This window comes from Musa acuminata, chromosome BXJ2-11, assembly GCF_036884655.1.
Source record: "Musa acuminata AAA Group cultivar baxijiao chromosome BXJ2-11, Cavendish_Baxijiao_AAA, whole genome shotgun sequence".
Classification (NCBI taxonomy): domain Eukaryota; kingdom Viridiplantae; phylum Streptophyta; class Magnoliopsida; order Zingiberales; family Musaceae; genus Musa; species Musa acuminata.
In genome coordinates, this window is record NC_088348.1 from 5,550,664 (window position 1) to 5,568,130 (window position 17,467).

At 37.2% G+C, this 17,467-nt stretch overlaps 2 protein-coding genes and 1 non-coding gene across 5 annotated transcripts; 1 reads left to right on the forward strand and 2 right to left on the reverse strand.

Annotated features, from left to right (window-relative positions):
* The first annotated feature begins 5,598 nt into the window (after positions 1-5,598).
* Positions 5,599-12,992, forward strand: LOC135627839 (glutathione gamma-glutamylcysteinyltransferase 1-like). 2 transcript variants are annotated; one of them, XM_065134203.1, is made up of 9 exons: positions 5,622-5,701; positions 5,992-6,097; positions 6,780-6,936; positions 7,433-7,671; positions 8,709-8,872; positions 11,062-11,113; positions 11,815-12,042; positions 12,130-12,630; positions 12,735-12,992. In XM_065134203.1, exons 3-9 carry the CDS (start codon positions 6,813-6,815, stop codon positions 12,813-12,815), a joined length of 1,389 nt encoding a protein of 462 aa, XP_064990275.1. In that variant the 5' UTR covers positions 5,622-5,701; positions 5,992-6,097; positions 6,780-6,812; the 3' UTR covers positions 12,816-12,992. The 2 variants fall into 2 exon arrangements, with proteins under 2 accessions (XP_064990274.1, XP_064990275.1); XM_065134202.1 differs by lacking the exon at positions 5,992-6,097 and having other exon boundaries at positions 5,599-5,701.
* A 342-nt stretch (positions 12,993-13,334) lies between these two features.
* LOC103970583 (large ribosomal subunit protein uL14x/uL14z/uL14y) lies at positions 13,335-16,758 on the reverse strand. 2 transcript variants are annotated; one of them, XR_010492717.1, is made up of 5 exons: positions 16,609-16,758; positions 16,051-16,335; positions 14,637-14,752; positions 13,832-13,873; positions 13,335-13,650 (listed from the first exon to the last, which is right to left on the reverse strand). XR_010492717.1 is itself a non-coding variant. In XM_009384405.3 (4 exons), the coding sequence occupies exons 1-4, from the start codon at positions 16,619-16,621 to the stop codon at positions 13,568-13,570; spliced, it is 423 nt and encodes a 140-aa protein (XP_009382680.1). In that variant the 5' UTR covers positions 16,622-16,757; the 3' UTR covers positions 13,335-13,567. The 2 variants fall into 2 exon arrangements, 1 of the variants encoding a protein (XP_009382680.1); XM_009384405.3 differs by lacking the exon at positions 14,637-14,752 and having other exon boundaries at positions 16,609-16,757.
* On the reverse strand, positions 14,087-14,217 carry LOC135628047 (small nucleolar RNA snoR137). Its single transcript, XR_010492773.1, has one exon. It is a non-coding gene; the product is annotated as a small nucleolar RNA snoR137 (small nucleolar RNA).
* Positions 16,759-17,467: the final 709 nt, after the last annotated feature.

Genomic DNA, 17,467 nt, shown 5'->3' on the forward strand with positions numbered 1-17,467 from the left:
TCAGTTGCAGCTTTCTGTAGAAACTTGTGCTCAAGGATGGATTGAAGCTGTTAAAATTTACATCACAGTAGAATATTGTAATAGCAGAGCAGACCCATGCAAAGTTTTCAGCATTACAACTAAAGCCACAGAGACAAGGAAAAGTGTAGATGCATGCACCAAATGAACCAGAGGGAATATAGACAGAAACAGATCATATTATTTAGAGTAACAACATAAAATCTTCATATACAAAGAGGAATCAAAGTTTTTTTCATTACAGCAGAAGTACTTGCTGAAAGGCAGAACTGGTCTGAATGTTGTGCACTTAATTTATATCACAATCTCAGGGATTGTTTGAATCATCAGTGCATTATAGGATAGGGACAACAACAACAACAATCATGGAAAGCTTGTATGCCTTGCAAAGCAAACCCAGCTTTCTCAAGCTGCTACTTCTTTACACTGCACATACATGTACCAAGATCCTCCCAGTAATGGCACTTAACCAATGTATGAAGAATGATTATATGGTAATTGCATCATAATATTAATGAAGCATCAGAAAGCAATCGGGGAACTGCAACTAGTGGAGCTACTTTGCTTTCTTTAAAAGAGATCACAGTTTCAAATGCACCAACTAAGGCCTTAACTCTGCTTTTCCTAGCAGCAAGAAGGTCTCTTGCAGTTTCCTCAATCAGCTGATTAAACAAACATTGTGCATGTTCCTTATCATGAACATCTTGATGCCTGAAAACAACGTTTCTAGTCTTCTCCAGAGAAGTATTGGACTCTGCAACATTACCATTCTGATCGTCACCCGCCATGTTAGCCAGCCTAAATTTGAGTCTCTTTGGGCTATTGCTTTCAGAATGAAGATTTGCTATCTTGTCTCTGATGAAATCTAACTTGTGAGGAGCCACAACATTATCTTCTGAGTTAACACTACTACTTCCTGGTCTACTCTTTATTACACTTTTTGGAACACCTCTGTAGGTTCTCTGAGTTACCTGTCTGTACAAATTAGGTTCAGTCACTCTACTAAGTTTAAACAGAAATTCCACATTTTCTCCTTTCCTGTCTGGATATAATTTGCGATTCCCGAGCTTTTGATTGAAGGTTTTGGTAAATACATTCCCCAGATTATGCTTAGTGGCATTCCAATTTTTCTCACTGGTACAAGATATTCCAGATTTGGCTTGATTCTTCACTGTGATGGGGGATATTACTCCCCGATGTTTCCTCAGCTTCATGCTTGATACCCTAGTAAACTTAAGCTCAGTGGATGGAGAGGTTGACACTGGTGAAAACACTTTCTTTTTACCAACATCTGACTTGCCCAATTCCTTAATTAGCTTCTCCTGGATCCTTCGACCAGATAGATATATTGAAGACATAGATGGGGATGAGGATTTCATCACCAACTTGTCTAGTTTTGAAGACATTGCAGGTTCAGCAGATGAGCCAGTTGTCTTAGAAGGGGATGAAGTTTCCTTCTTGATTACTCTGGGTCTGAGAGATTCAATGGTGCTCTTGGCATATTCTTGGCCCTTTTGTTCAGCTGGAAACTTGACTGAGTTTGTTGTTTTCCTTAGTGCAAAACTCTTTTTGACAAAAATTGGTTCCCTAGATGTCTCATCTCGTTCCTGTTTGTTTACTTTATGTCTGTTGGAGACTCCACTGTCTTTGTTTCCATTCTTTGGCTTGTTCACCTCTCTCTTTACTTTCTCACCTATACTCAAGCTCTTCATCTGTGTGTGTTCTTTTGAGAATCTTGTTAGACCAGTTGGTTTGTAGATATTTTTCTGAATTGATCGTGTCTTTAGCTTCATGCTTGAAACTTCCTTGGATGCTACATCTCCATGAATAACAGGTCTGCAAGTAGCATGTGATTTGGTCTTATAATTCTTCAGCTTCAACCTTGCTTGTTGATAAGATGATCCAGAAAGTGTCTTCACCTTGACATCTACCAGATTACTATATGAATTTTCTGTTCCATCAGCTGTTTGACACTCAGCAAACACACTGCATAATTTTGATGGATCTGCATACTTATGCACGACAGAAGTAACACATTCCTGAATTGCTGATGAAATCACAATTTTTTTCCTGACAGGTTTGTCAAATGATCCTCCAACCTGAGTGATGGGCACATGCTCTTCAGTTGCAACATCATTCAGTAATCTATTTCTATCGAGTCTTGTGGTTTCTGGTTCTCGAAATAAACCACTGGATTGGTAAGTTGATACTTGCTCCTTAGATGCAATGACCATAGATTCATCAGACAACTTTTCATTTTGATCAGCAACAGAATGCTCAGGGCATGCATCATTTATTTGGTCCTGCAATCCAGCATTATGTTTTAAGATTGATGATTCACTAGCTGATCCTTCAGCTAGGTTGGCAGTTAAATCAGAAATACTAATTATCTTCTCTGGTGGCAGATCCATCTGCTTGATTAATCCAATCTTATCAATGAGTGCATCTTTTGTATATGTTGGATCTTGCTTTCGCCCCAGTTTCTGCCTTCTTTGCCGCTGAGTCATAAAATTTGATTTACTGTATTCTTCAACAGGCAAGCCTAAGAACCTTGGGAAAATGAGATGCTTTTTCTTGACATCAAAAACATGCTTAATTCCATATTGACAGAAATCATCACTCTTTGAAGAAGAAAGTGAAGCCATGGTATTTGGCTTTGCTGTTGAATTTGTAGTTGTTATTCTATTATATACCTTAGAGGTTACTGGGATGATAACTCTCTCTTTACTCATTTAAGTAAGAAATATAATCTTACGTGTATCTTTAATTCTGTAACAAGAGAAGCACAAATGTTAGTGCAAAATAAGCTGCATACCTGGGCAATAAAACTTGAAGGCACACCTATAGAAGAATTAGTAGCAATATGAATTACAGCATCAATTTACACAACCAAATTTGATCAAAAATCGATCATAGTTTTTTTATGATTAGGAGTAACACAAAAAATTCTGGAAATTCATTTGAATGAATGAACTATGATTTCAATAAAACTGTCATTTAACACACAATGAACTATTTTATGGCTTCTTGTTGTTTTTGTTATTGAACAGGGTAAAGGTCAATTAAGAGATGCATTAATGGGCTCATAATGGATGCTACTGTACAAACTTTTCTACTTCAAAATGGTTGTGGAAGAAACAAATGATTGCATATTATTTAGGACTTGAACAAATTAACATATCAGATGATATAAAACAAGCAAAGGCCTCAGCTAAACAGAGCAGAGGCTGCAATCTGTAACCTGTGGCTCTTGATTGGTTCTTATTCCAGTTATTTCTTATCATAGTCAAATAATATAATTGATGAATAGCCAGCTAGTTCCAAATGACTTGTCTACTGAAGTTTTACCATATGATCAAGCAGCTAAAGGAACAAAAGTTTAGTCAAATAAATAATAAAAATCAGGTAATTTAAGGGTATACAGATCCATTTCTTCTGTAAGCACAAATATGATTGTATCAGTAGTTAATTAGAGATTGAAGTAAAACCCAGAAGAGTAAGTCATGAAGCAACTACAGATATATGAAAACAGGACACCAAGAAACAATGATGAAAAATATGCAGTCTCCATAAATAAAGACACATGCTAACAGCTGCAGTTCATGAAGAAGGCAAAAAAAAAGACAAAACCAGATATAATAATGTTTTATTGAAAACCTACAAAATGACTTGCTAATGATCAAATTGCCACTAGATCACAAATCAAGACTTCACTGCAATAAATAAGCTATTCTGAGAAGATGATAATATGAAATACACATAGGCATTAGCAGCAACCAAAAGAACACTATTGCTTTAAAAGACATAATTTAACACTCCAAATGTAAAAAAAAGCTACATCAAAATGATTAAGATTACAGTTAGAAGGAGGTAGCTAAGTTTATTGTATAATTATTCTGCAACATCATACATAACCAAAGAAGAAATTGTTATGCTTTCCAAAGCTAAACCCTTTAATTTTCCAAAACATCAAAGCCTGACAGATCAGATTTTACATATTTATAACATGTAAACCTATATAAATGCATATATGTAACTCTATGTTCCTCTAATATTTACATTACTTTGTGTCCAAAGTTAGTGCTGATAGAAATAACGAGAACAAACATTAGCATCGATCATGGACATACTCCATTCAGCTTGGAAACATATGTTGATCATAGCATTGATCATAGACATAATGAGAACAAAATCATCTTCCGAATTTGACTCAAAAACATACATTGCGGCAACAACTAATTATCCCATTTAAAGCTTGGTCAGGCTAATATGTTCACGAGAAATGTTGTCCTAGAAAGAAGATTAACTAAAATATTCAAAAATCGAGGAACCAAAAATTTGGAATTACATGCCATAGTGTTGCTTATGTGATTACAAATTAATTAGGTCATGTCTTTTGAAAATGCAAATGAGAGAAAAGAGTAATGTCAAGATTACAAAAACATTTCTTTTCGTAGATTTTCCTGTCTCTCTTGGCAGAATAATAGAGCATACATATAGTCATCAAAAGAATCCTACTTCTTGAAAAGCAGGATGTTTCCTGCATCCAATTACCATTACTCCCACCAACATAGATTAAAAAGAAATCAACTAGTATTGACTTGAGCAATTGTTTTCACCTCATATATATATAAAGGAGAGAGAAGCATTCATGAGCAGTCTGTAAAAGATTCCCAACAATTTCACACAAGTATGGAACCGATATCCAAGAACAAGAAAGAAAAGACTAACATAAACCTACGGTGTCGTGACATATGCAACATAATGATAAGAAATGCTGATAAATTGCAGATTTTTCTTACAAGTTTGCATCAAAATCGATAGGATCAAGAAGCAAAGGAAGGCAACAAATTCGCGAAACCGAGGAAAGCAAGCAAATCACGGACCTTTCCAATCGTACAAGAAATGGTACATGAGGTCGCAACAAAAAAAGCCGAAAAAATGCGCATCAAGATCGTACCTTTCGAGAATAATAGACGAGCAGAGCACCAGATAGCGAGGAGGAGATCGTGTTTTGAGTGGGTTGTAGCGGAGTGCTTCCGTTCGCCGGAGAGAGATGGCAGAGACGAGACTTCCTGTGTGAGTTCATCCAGTGAGAGGAGAATTAATGGGGCTATCTTTCTTTCTAATTAAGGATGAACAAAACCATAATCTACGGGATTAACATAATACTGCAACCATAGAACCAAAAATAAATGGCTTAAGAGTGGTTTGGTGATTGTTGTCTTCGTTAACCATTTTAAAGAGCATTTATTTTCCTTCACTTTTCTTGCAAATTATTGTTGCTAATTTATTTATTTTTTTCTCAAAATTATTTTCAAAAATATTAAGTGGTAATTTGAAAACGTATTGATTTTTATTGGAGAGTGATATATTGGAGGTTGAAACTCTTTTCTTTTATTATAATAATAATAATAATAATAATAATATTCTCTTCTCTATTATCTTAAATCTTTTACTAAGTGAATCTTACTTTTGGACTCATAACATAGAAAAGAATTATGAGAATACTCATTCATATAAATAATTGATTATTGTGATAAATCAATTATATATATATATATATATAAAGAAGGAAGGAAGCAAAGGCGAAGAGTGGCGAGGAGACATGGCCGTCGCGGGTCTTTACCGGCGAATACTCCCTTCTCCGCCCGCTATAGAGTTCGCCTCGTCGGAAGGGAAGGTTAGTTATCTCAAATTTTATGCTACACTCTTTGATCCCCGTCGTTCTGCTCTCTAATCCAAAGACGGAGAAAGAAAATCAGCAAGAAATGGGGCTTTCTGCGAACTAATTTCTCGTTCACATCGGAGATTCGATTTGGGTTTTCTAGTTTTGATTCCTTGATAAGTTCAATCATCAGTGCGTCCCGAATACTGATGTTGGATGTTGCATACCTAATGTGTGATTTGACTGTTAATGAGTATAGTGTGGTGAAGAAAAGCGTAACAAGTTTTAGTCTTTGTGTGCTACAGACATAGGGTTTTCGAGGACTTAGCTTGTTGGAATGTTCTTTGGATAACTATTGAACCCGAGAGATTTTATGCAGCGAGAAAAAAATTGCATCTTTTCTACTTAGTGGTGAGTAACATGGTCACGTGCAAGTTTGTTCTTCATGGTATTGATCTCATGAATGGTTTCTCATAGTCATACAGTCAGCGATTGGCTAGAAGTGTTTCACGCTCTTTACAAATTTACATCCTGACCTTGAAACTCAAAGCCTAACAGATGGTAAGAAAGTACTAAAAGTTACTGCACAGTATCTAGGCGGTGGATCCCATGAGAAACATATGAACTTAATTTTTTGAATGCTCATGAGAATAGAACATGATTCATGCCCTGGATTTGGTTTCACTAACCCCTACAATTCTTGTTTGATCCTGTAATATGGAATTTGCTTGACTTCTTGATGCTTTTTTTTTTGTCTGTATGAGTTAGTTCCTGTTTCCACAGATAATTGCATTTTTCATGACAAGATATACGCCCTGTATAGGTTTCTCCTGTCTTCCATGATAAGATATGTCTTGTATGTCTTTTATGAAATTTTTTTCCTGGTAGACCTACTTTCGTTATTTCATACTATTTAAAAGTAAACGATGCTGTTGTTTTTATTGTTGATACTCTGTTTTAGCTCCTTATACAATGGTTATATTCAGGTTTAAGTACTAGCATTGGATGTCATTAGGACAGATTTTGTCTTTCTTTATGAGCCAACATTATATTTCTTCTTCATTTTATTTTTCTTCTCTGACAAAATTTGCAGAGATTATTCTCCGAGTCTCTTCAAAATGGAACAATGGAGGGGTTCTTCAAGTTAATTTCTCACTTCCAAACACAATCTGAGCCTGCATACTGTGGATTGGCCAGCTTGTCTATGGTCTTGAATGCTCTTGCAATAGATCCACAGAGAAAGTGGAAAGGTATTATTTCATCACTAGTCTTCATGTTATTTTTTCCTAAATTAGGTGATATCTTTTTTTGTGCAGATTCACTTTCAGTTATGCAACTTAATAAATTCTTGTTGAGTAAATATACACTTGTATCTCTCGACATTCTTCTCCCCATCTTTGGTTGGTGATATCCTTTCAAAGGAATTTTTTTAGGTTCAGATTTGATTTTTTTTTTTCGTGTGGATCCTTAAACAATTTCCCGTTCCGATTGTATGTATAAACAAGCATTTGACTAATTCATTGTCCAGTTCTGAATCATATATGACTTATTTCTGATACTAATATATACATTTTGCTATTGGTAACAACAGATTGCTACCTGGTAATATGCAATGTTTCTTGAACTTAATTGCTTTTGATGTGGTGCTGTGATAACAAAACTGAAATATTTACAGAAGTCGTCTTTATCTTCATTTTTTTACCTTCACTTAAAATTTGTTATGATGGTTCTTTTTTCACTTTTTAGGTCCTTGGAGATGGTATGATGAGTCCATGTTAGATTGTTGTGAACCTTTGGAGAAAGTTCAAACTGAAGGTATCACATTTGGGAAAGTTGCTTGCTTGGCTCAATGTGCTGGAGCTAAAGTCGAATCTTTCCGTACGAATCAAAGCACCATAGATGATTTTCGTAACCATGTTGCCAAATGCACCTCTTCAGAACACTGCCATTTGATAGCATCATATCACAGGAAACCTTTTAAACAGGTCCCTCTACTTTTCCTCAAACAAATATTCTTTTTGAATGTTTGTCCAATCCTAATTAGCATCAAATTGATATATTGTGAGGAATATTGCTTTCAATGAACTGCAAGTGACTTTATATGGAAGAGGATATGAGTTGAATGCAAGTTTTCACTTCTTCAGTGATGTATTTGCAATGTTGGCTTGTATATGGAAAAGCATGATGGTAAACCATTGATTTATTTTTTAAGATCAGGGGCCTATGAACTTGTTAGTTATACCTCTGCATCAGTAATTGTTTATATAGAAAGATGCATTAGCAACAGTGTTTTTTTTAATCTTTAGTTTTTTTGCAAATATTATCCACAGCTAGAAGTTTTTGGTTTTATAGCTTAATAGTTGAAATAATATTATGCATGGAAACTTTTTTTTTCCTGTATTAGTATTTATCATGAGTTATTCAATGGTATATGTTTGAAGAACTAAATAGTTATATAAAATTTATAAGTTCAGAGAAGCTTGTTGGTCTTAGTTCATTATTGCTTTATAAAAAAGCAAAATTATATATTGTAGCTCCCTTTTGTCTCCAACTGATTAAGCCAAAGGCACCATGGTGTGGGCACATTAATGGATAATATTGCTTTCTTTAAACAAATTGGTTCTACGAATTAATGGAAGTGTTTAATGAAAGCAATAACACTTGCCGGTTTGGTATTCTGTGGCTGTGCTTGTCTGGAACATAGAAATGCTGCCTTTATTTGGAACTAGCATTGTACTTTCTAAACATATTGATTGCATCACATTTGCTGGTGGCTATTCACCACTACTTCTTTCGATATCACCTCAAATTACTTGCCATACAGTTGAATTACTTGAATATGCATTAGTAAGCAATATGCTTCATATCTAATTGTTATAGAATGATCTGCAGGAGTTGATGTAAACTATTAACTGGTTCTTAGACTTTGAAAGTATTTTATTCTTTTACGACCTAGGCACCTATTTATTCGCTGTTCAGTGTTGGCAGAAATACCTGATATTTGTATCTTATTTACATGCAGACAGGAACTGGCCATTTTTCACCAATTGGTGGATATCATGCAGAAAGTGACATGGCACTCATTTTGGATGTGGCCCGTTTTAAATATCCTCCTCATTGGGTTCCACTTGCTCTTCTTTGGGAAGCCATGGATACAATTGATGAAGCAACTGGGCGTCCACGGGGGTATGCTTTGAATCATTCACTTTTTATTTGTCCATCACTTGAAAAGGAGCATGTTGATTCAACTTGCCATTTTTTGTGTGGAAAACATTATGCTGTGTGCCAATTCTTACTTGCATGATGCGACTTTTTAAGGAAAACATAGTTACCTACATGTTACTAGTAAATGATCATCTGAAAATCAGGGGGAAATGGAGATGTGTCATCTCTGATGTTCTTGATGTAGGTAAGCTCTACTTGCATCTGATCTGTCTTATATATTACATGTGAGTTACTTTTAATAGATTTACATAAATGTAAAACCTGATAGACATACATGTAGTGGGCTTGAGAAACAATATTTTAGCGCTGACCTGGTAACATTGCTACTCCACATGTTCATTTATAAGAATAAAGGGTTTGTACTGGAAGCTTAATAGGTAAAGTGAGCATTGGTTGGCAGTGTCTATATGATGTTTTATGGTCTTATTATTTTTTGGCATCAAACATATTGTGTCTGGCATTTGATATCTTGTTTAGCTTCCTACAAGTATGAGCCCATCATATTTTTCATCTGAGCTTTTATTTAACTGGTTTGTAATTATTTGCTGTGGTTTAAAGTTTCTACATGATGTGAAAAAAATAGTAGTTACAAAAAGATCCGTTATATCTGTCGTAATGCAGATCAGATCCGAACTAGATCCCTATAAGACCCTAGATAAGACAACCGTGCTTACTGAAACAGGGCAGCAGCTGATCTTGTTAATTGCTGCAAGGTGTAAAGAGGTCCCTTTGAAGCGTTCTGATGCATTGGATGCACATGATCGATCATGATCCGGACAAAGTGTCATTGGGAGAACGTCCAGGATTTAGAGAGATATCTTTTCGCTTTTGAGCACAACAGTTCAGATTGGAAGTCTTAAGACTTCAAACTCATTTGGATATATCTAAAGGAGATAAACCATTACAAGGTAGCTGACCTTTAAAAAGATTCAATCAGACATAGAAGAGCAGAATATTACAAAACAAAGTCACTGTAGAAGTTCTTGTAGTTGACATAAATCACTCTTTAATTGATAGATATTTCTTTTATAGAATAGACTTAGAGCTGGCATAAGATTTGGGTATCGTTGGCTTCTAAATATGTGCTTTGGTGTAAGGCCTAGGCCTTGTTTTGAGATTGATATTATTTTGTTTATGCAACATAGTAGACTGGATTGTTAGAATTGAGAATCCTTTTCCATGGGTTGGAATCACAGTTCTAGGAGGGTACTGTCCTATTATATGTCTTAATTATTTGTTAATATTGATGGAAGGCCCACAAGAAAAGGTTTAGGATTGATATTAACCATTCTGTTTGGAATCTCTGGTCCACATGTTGGCGAACCAATCTATATATTTGTCCAAACACTTCAACTGAAATGAAAATTTTGGTTTGAAGAAATTCAGAATTTTGACTAAATGGGTTAAGTCACTTGACCAAGGCGACAATTGATTGATTTCAGTGGTTCAGTTTCTTGGTTGCAATTTCTATTAGGGGAGGGGGAGAGAGCAAGACAGTAGTTGTGGCCTTTGTCAAGGGGAAGATAGGGAGAGAATAAGGAGTAAAGAAATCAAGAGGGAGACAACAGCCTTTGTCCAGAGGTGGGGTGACAGAGAAAGAAAAGGGAAGAGAGAGAGAGAGAACAACAGTAATGCCTGAGAGTTTTTGCCCTCTTGTCATATGTGTGCATTGAACATATCATGCTTCCAAGGACCTTAGCGAAGAGCATATGGACTCTTATGGCTAACTAAGTATATGTTTTCATTGCTTGGTTCATTTGCTTTTCTTGTGGGATGGCTAACTGAATGGACTAGGTTCAGTTTTGTGGATTTCTTTTCTTATGTTTATTTTCTTTCTTTATGAATATTCCTGGTATATTGTATGTGGTCCACAAATCAGATTTTTGCAAGATTCTTCCCACATATACTTCAAATGTTTCTTAAAGATGGAGGCATTTAGGTTTGGAACCTCTCGGTTTCTGAAGCTTCTTATGAACTTGTCCTTTTGTCACCACATACATAGAACAGTAAAATTAGTTGTATTTTGTTTACTTTGATGGGTCCCTTATATCCTTTTGGTCCTCTCACTGAATTTGATTCTTAGATACACATTCAAATCCTGTTTGTGTTAAACGTTTAGTTATTGACTTGGAGATTTTAATTTTTTTCAGGTTTATGCTTATTTCGAGTCATCAGAGAGCCCCATCCTTGCTTTATACGTTGGTAAATGATTTTCATTCCTTTTCTTCCCTCTTAAAAATTTAATTAAGCTTTCTTCTTTGAATATATAGGGCCATCGAAGAGATTTGGTTATAGGATTTTAGTTCGTCATCAAATATAATTACCTTTCTGTACTTGCCTTTTTTAACATATGCAAAGACAGACAGTATTCAGTCAGGTGCACAATATACATAATTATGAATATGCTTATGTTATATTACAAGTTATTGTGGATCTATCATGTATTATAACATGTTACAGGCAATCACCTTGGTGCTTTGATGGTGAAGGAGAATCATGACATCTAGGTTTCGCTTGTCTGGACCATCACATATAATTAATTATCTACCATTTTCAATACCATTTTAATGAATATGTCAATTGACTTCAGAAAATAATGATATGCATTATAGTTTGTTATCTTAATTTTTAGAACAGCTTTTGCAAACTTCAGTGTAATTTTAAGTGTTTCAGTGCTAATATGCAAGGATCCTGTTATAATTGAAATGATAATTTTCTGAAAATAAGTATGAAATCTATGATGCTAATGTGTTAAAATAACTTTAAAAAAAGCAAGGTGAACTTTTCTCTAGTTTGTCACCCAGATTATTGCGTAGGCATAAGGGGAAGTTTGTCATCTAGATTATGTGATTTATGATGTCATAGTTAATATTATATTGTGTGAATTCTCGAATATTCTTTAGAGCTGCAGAGATGAAAGTTGGGTGAGCATGGCAAAGTACTTGATTGATGATGTACCTATTCTCCTGAAGTCTGAGGACCTAAAAAATGTTCACGAAGTTCTGTCTCTCCTACTAATGTCCTTGCCTGCATGTGCTGGAAATTTCATCAAATGGGTTGCAGAAGTTAGGAGACAAGAGGAAGAAGGATCTAGCTTAAGCAAAGAGGAAAAGGATAGGCTTGCCGTGAAGGTCTTGCTTCTTTTTCCTCCTATTCCCTCTCTTTAACCTATTTTGTTTCTTGTCTCTGAATAGTCCCTGGTAATTCTCTGGTTTCAGGAAGAGGTACTGCAACAAGTTCATGAAACCGAGCTATATAAGTGTGTGACAGACTTGTTATCTTCTTCAACCTCAAATTGCAAGCTAAGAAAAAAAGATTCATTGACGGAGATTGCAGCTAATGTCTGTTGCGAAGGAGCAGCTCTGTTATCCGGAGGCCTAACATCTAGAAATGGAATTTGTTGCAGAACATGTATTAGATGCTTGAAGGATAACGGTGATGAGCATACGACTGTTGTCTCTGGGACAGTAGTTTCAGGTGGCGGCAATGAACAGGAGGTTGATATGCTGGTACCGGTATCAAAAGCAACGACAAGGAGCAGTTGTGATACCACATTGAATAATTGCATTGTGATGCACCCCGCAAACAATGATGTTTTAACCGTTCTGTTATTGGCTTTACCTCCCTCTACCTGGTTGGACATTCAGGATGAGAGCTTGTTGGCCGAAATCCAAGGTCTTGTTTCAACCGAGAATCTACCTGATGCTCTTCAACAAGAGGTTGGCTTCTCTTGCTTTTAATTCTTTCTCGTCAATTCATTTCTTCATTTCTTGTGTTTTATATTATGAATGGACTTCGACGAACTCGTATATATGCATGACAGGTTTTGCACTTGCGGTGGCAACTCCATTATCTAAAGAGGTGTAAAGATAAGGAAGTAGATAATGATCTTACATTGCCTTAGTTCATTTGGTGCGACCATTTTTGCGTCTTCCTTTGTAATCAGAGGACATAAAATTGTGATATTAAACTTGATAGAGCATTGCTTGTACTGTGGCTAGTCATTGCATAAAAGATGAGCCGAACGATTGACAGTAAAAGATCATATTGTTGGGACCATATTACATCTATATTTTCTCAACCTTGATGTATTGTTTGGTGTGCTGTTCTGAATATTGACGAGAAATAGAGAATCTAATAGGTAACTTTGAGAATCAAGGGATGATCGAAACATAGAGAATATATGATACCAAATACAATGATCATTTGGATGATGTCGTTTTAATTGAAGTTCTCTGATTGTTCTTCAGGCCACTTGCATTCCATATTATGGCATTTGCTCAGACGTCGATCAGTCTTCTGATCGTTTAGTCCAAGAAAGTGATCACCAACATAATATTGATGTTATGTTGAACAGAAAATACCGGTGCATAAAAATTCATGCAACCTTCAGCATATGCAATTTTGATATGTGCCCATTAAATGTCATAATGGAATGTGTCAATTTTATGTTAAATGCCACATTAGTGCATCTCATATGGAGGAATCCAAGCACTTGACACTAAAACCCAGATTCGTGGGTGACACATAAGACATCAAAATCTTGTCCAGTTAACCACAAGAAAAAGAAAATTTATAGAACCAACAAAAAATCCAAAATTCCATTTGAGCACAACGATTGGAAAATGGGAAAAAGAAAAACTTAAGCCTTCACCATTATACGATGGCATTGGCTGCACTGGCAATTCTAGGCCACAGATCAGCACATTCCTTCCCTATGGGTCCTGTGATAGCAGATCCTGAAAAAGGAAAAGATAGAATAAAAGAATTAATCAATCTAGTGTTAAATGACAAGCATCCTTCAACTTCTATAGCTGCAAGAATTAACATGAGGATTAAATGAGAGAAGGAAAAAATAAAAGAAAATCTATAAATATTTCAGAAACTATGATATCGTTAGAAAAAAGAGATAAATTTTACCTTTCATTTCTCCTTTTGGATTCACAATAACTCCAGCATTATCTACAGAAGACAATTTTTTTAATGAGTCCATAATTCAGCATTATACTAAGCAGCAAAAAAATACAATATAAGGACAGCCAACATGACTCCACCAAGTGGCACTAACATAAAACTATGCATAAGTACCAGAGTTAAAAAATCATTATAACGAACATTAAGAGCCCACTAATTTTATCATCTTCCACCCAACCAAGTGAATTCACTATGCATGAGTAATTTACCAGGAGACAGGTAACATAATGCTATTCTATAACATCATGCTGTTTAACACTGGCCAAATTAAATATATGCTTCTCACTACAGAATGACTCCAGTGGAAGCCACTCTTCCAGAACAGAAGCAACTCCAAAGGATCAGATGACGACCAAAGTTCAAACTACTTGAAACTACAAGAGAGGCGACTGTGATCCAGATTACAAAATAACATATTATTACACTTCTGACATCACAACAAAAAGGCTAATATAAACCTAGTGCACAAGCAGGTGTGACTCACGACCAGTCCCAGGCAACAGCAACAATGCTGCTGCTCCAGGTGATGGAATATGAAACCACCCCTAAATGCAAAAACTCCCTGCAAGATATTCAACTTCTCACAAAAAAGAAACATCAGCAACCAAAGACTTTGTATGTGACATTAACATGAGAATTGTAAACATATAAGTTAAGGAGAGTCCTATCCAAAGCATCTCTTCAATCAACATAGATAACCTTCACATTAAAGTTTAAATATGGGAAGAATTGATTCAGTGTAAGCTACCACCTTTATCTTAGCTCAACAGCTATATGTATGTCTCATGGCCAGTCCCAAGAGGTAATGGCAGCGATGCTGCTCCTCCAGGCGATGGAATATGAGACCACCTCCAATGGAGGAACTCCCTACAAAGATTTTAACTTTTCAGGAAGAACCATCAACATCCAAAGACTCTGTATATGACGTTTACTCAGGAATTTACAAACATAATTGGTTTGCTCCATCAAGTTGAGGAAATTCTCACCCAGAAAATCTCCTCTGTCAACATAAATAAAGATTCAGTGTAGCTACCACCTTGATCGTAGCTCAAAGCTAGATGTATGTCTCATGGCCAGTCCCAAGAGGTAACGGCAACGATGCTGCTCTTCCAGGCGATGGAATATGAGACCACCTCCAAATGGAGGAACTCCCTACAAAGGTTTACCTTTTCAGGAAGAACCATCAACACTCGGAGACTTTGTATGTGACGTTTACTCAGGAATTTACAAACATAATTGGTTTGCTCCATCATGTTGAGGAAATTCTCACCCTGAAAATCTCCTCCGTCAACATAAATAAAGATTCAGTGTAGCTACCACCTTGATCGTAGCTCAAAGCTAGATGTATGTCTCATGGCCAGTCCCAAGAGATAACGGCAATGATGCTGCTCTTCCAGGCGATGGAATATGAGACCACATCCAAATGGAGGAACTCCCTACAAAGGTTTACCTTTTCAGGAAGAACTATCAACATTCAAAGACTTTGTATGTGACGTTTACTCAGGAATTTACAATCATAATTGGTTTGCTCCATCAAGTTGAGGAAATTCTCACCCAGAAAATCTCCTCCGTCAACATAGATAAAGATCCAGTGTAGCCACCACCTTGATCTTAGCTCATTAGGTAGATGTATGTCTCATGGCCAGTCCCAAGAGGTAATGGCAGCAATGCTGCTCTTCCAGGCGATGGAATATGAGACCACCTCCAAATGGACAAACTCCCTACAAAGGTTTACCTTTTCAGGAAGAACCGTCAACACTCAGAGACTTTGTATGTGATGTTTACTCAGGAATTTACAAACATAATTGGTTTGCTCCATCATGTTGAGGAAATTCTCACCCAGAAAATCTCCTCCATCAACATAGATAAGCTTTACTGTATGAGTATGAGAAGAAAAAGATTCATAGTATAGCTACCACTTTGACTTGTACATGGGGAAATGGATGCATCACATAGTAAAAATCTGCAGCAAGACATGATGTGGCAATATCATCTGAAAGTAAAATTTATCAGATAATAACTAAATAGACAAACTTTATAATGGCATATGATAAGTGCATAATGTCCCAAACACCGAGGCAAACTATGAAATACTATATAAATGACGCAATTAATCATCCAATCATAGCATAAGGTGAAAATGCAAGCCAGCAATTAACTTTTACCTTCAAAGTACATGTAGACACCATCCTTTCTGCGCCACGGCTTCCGCTGCCTGACAATGACAGCAGGCATAACCTTCTTCCTCAAGTCCGGCTTACCCTTCTTGACGGTAGCCATCACCATATCCCCGACACAAGCAGACGGAAGCCGGTTTAGCCGGCCCTTTATCCCCTTGACGGATATAATATAGAGGTTCTTGGCCCCTGTGTTGTCGGCACAGTTGACCGTCGCCGCCACTGGAAGACCCAGCGACATGCGGAACTTGTTTCCAGCGGTGCCTCCTCGTCCTATTGTATCACCATAAACAAATCAATTAACAAACCAAAATCGCACGCATTCTACAGATCGGGTAGATAGTATCTAAAATTGGAACCAGACCTCAACAAAACCCCACCTTTCTAACGAAAGAAGAAATCTTTTGCAACAAAACAACGTCTAAGAACGAAATCTTACACAAGAAAAATATTAATGTATTCCCAAAGCTACAGCAAAGAAAACCACGCAACGGAAGCATTGATTCGGTGAAAGAAGAAATCCCGATAAAAGAATACCCTACTCACCTCGTTTCGACATCTCCGAAGGAGTCGGCGACAGCGTAAGGGGCTAACGCGTGGGTCATATTTAAAGCGCGCAGCGTGGTGGGAACCTAGGGTTTTAAGATGTCCGATCACTATAATGCCCTCAAGTCATGGGCCGAACCGGAAATGGATATTGGGCCAATCTGCCCGGCGTTACCTGGAGCCTCCCGGTGGCTCGGCGCGAACAGTGTGAAAAGCAGACGGAGTCGGGGCGACGAATTCGTCGGTCGCTTTCCCGGACGCCAAAAGCCACAAGCGGTGGTTGGAAAGAGAACACGGCGTTGAAACATGTGGGCTGGGTGTCGGGAATGCTTCGGGCCGCTCGGCTCATCTGAACCGCACACGAGTCGTCGATCTCAAATCTCAGCCGCGCATTACCGGATTCCGTCCGCCCGTCTCAATCAGCGTTGGTGAGCGCATCGCGGTTGCGATCGTTGACGGTCGGTCCCGCGGGCCAAAGCCTACAGTAACGGGGCCCATCTACTTTCCGTCTCACAAACCCCTGGTTAGAGCTGGTCAAACTTGATCACGTCAATTTGACTCGTACCCACGCGTCGTGGTTCTCGATTGACATTTGCCCTACGCAATCCACAAACCAAATTAATATTTTAACCTCGATGGATTGCTGTGCGTTCCCACATCTTCCTGATCGACACAGAGCAGCGAAATGAATTCGCCGAACCACGCGAAAAGCCATATGCTGCTGTCATCAGACAACCAACGGTCCTGATCAGGCGCAGCGTCGCTTCTTCCCGTCACCTAGGCGTAATCTGGACAGCACACGTGTCGCATAAATGAAATCACAGCCGCAGATTTCCAGATGCTTCTCCTGTTGATCCCC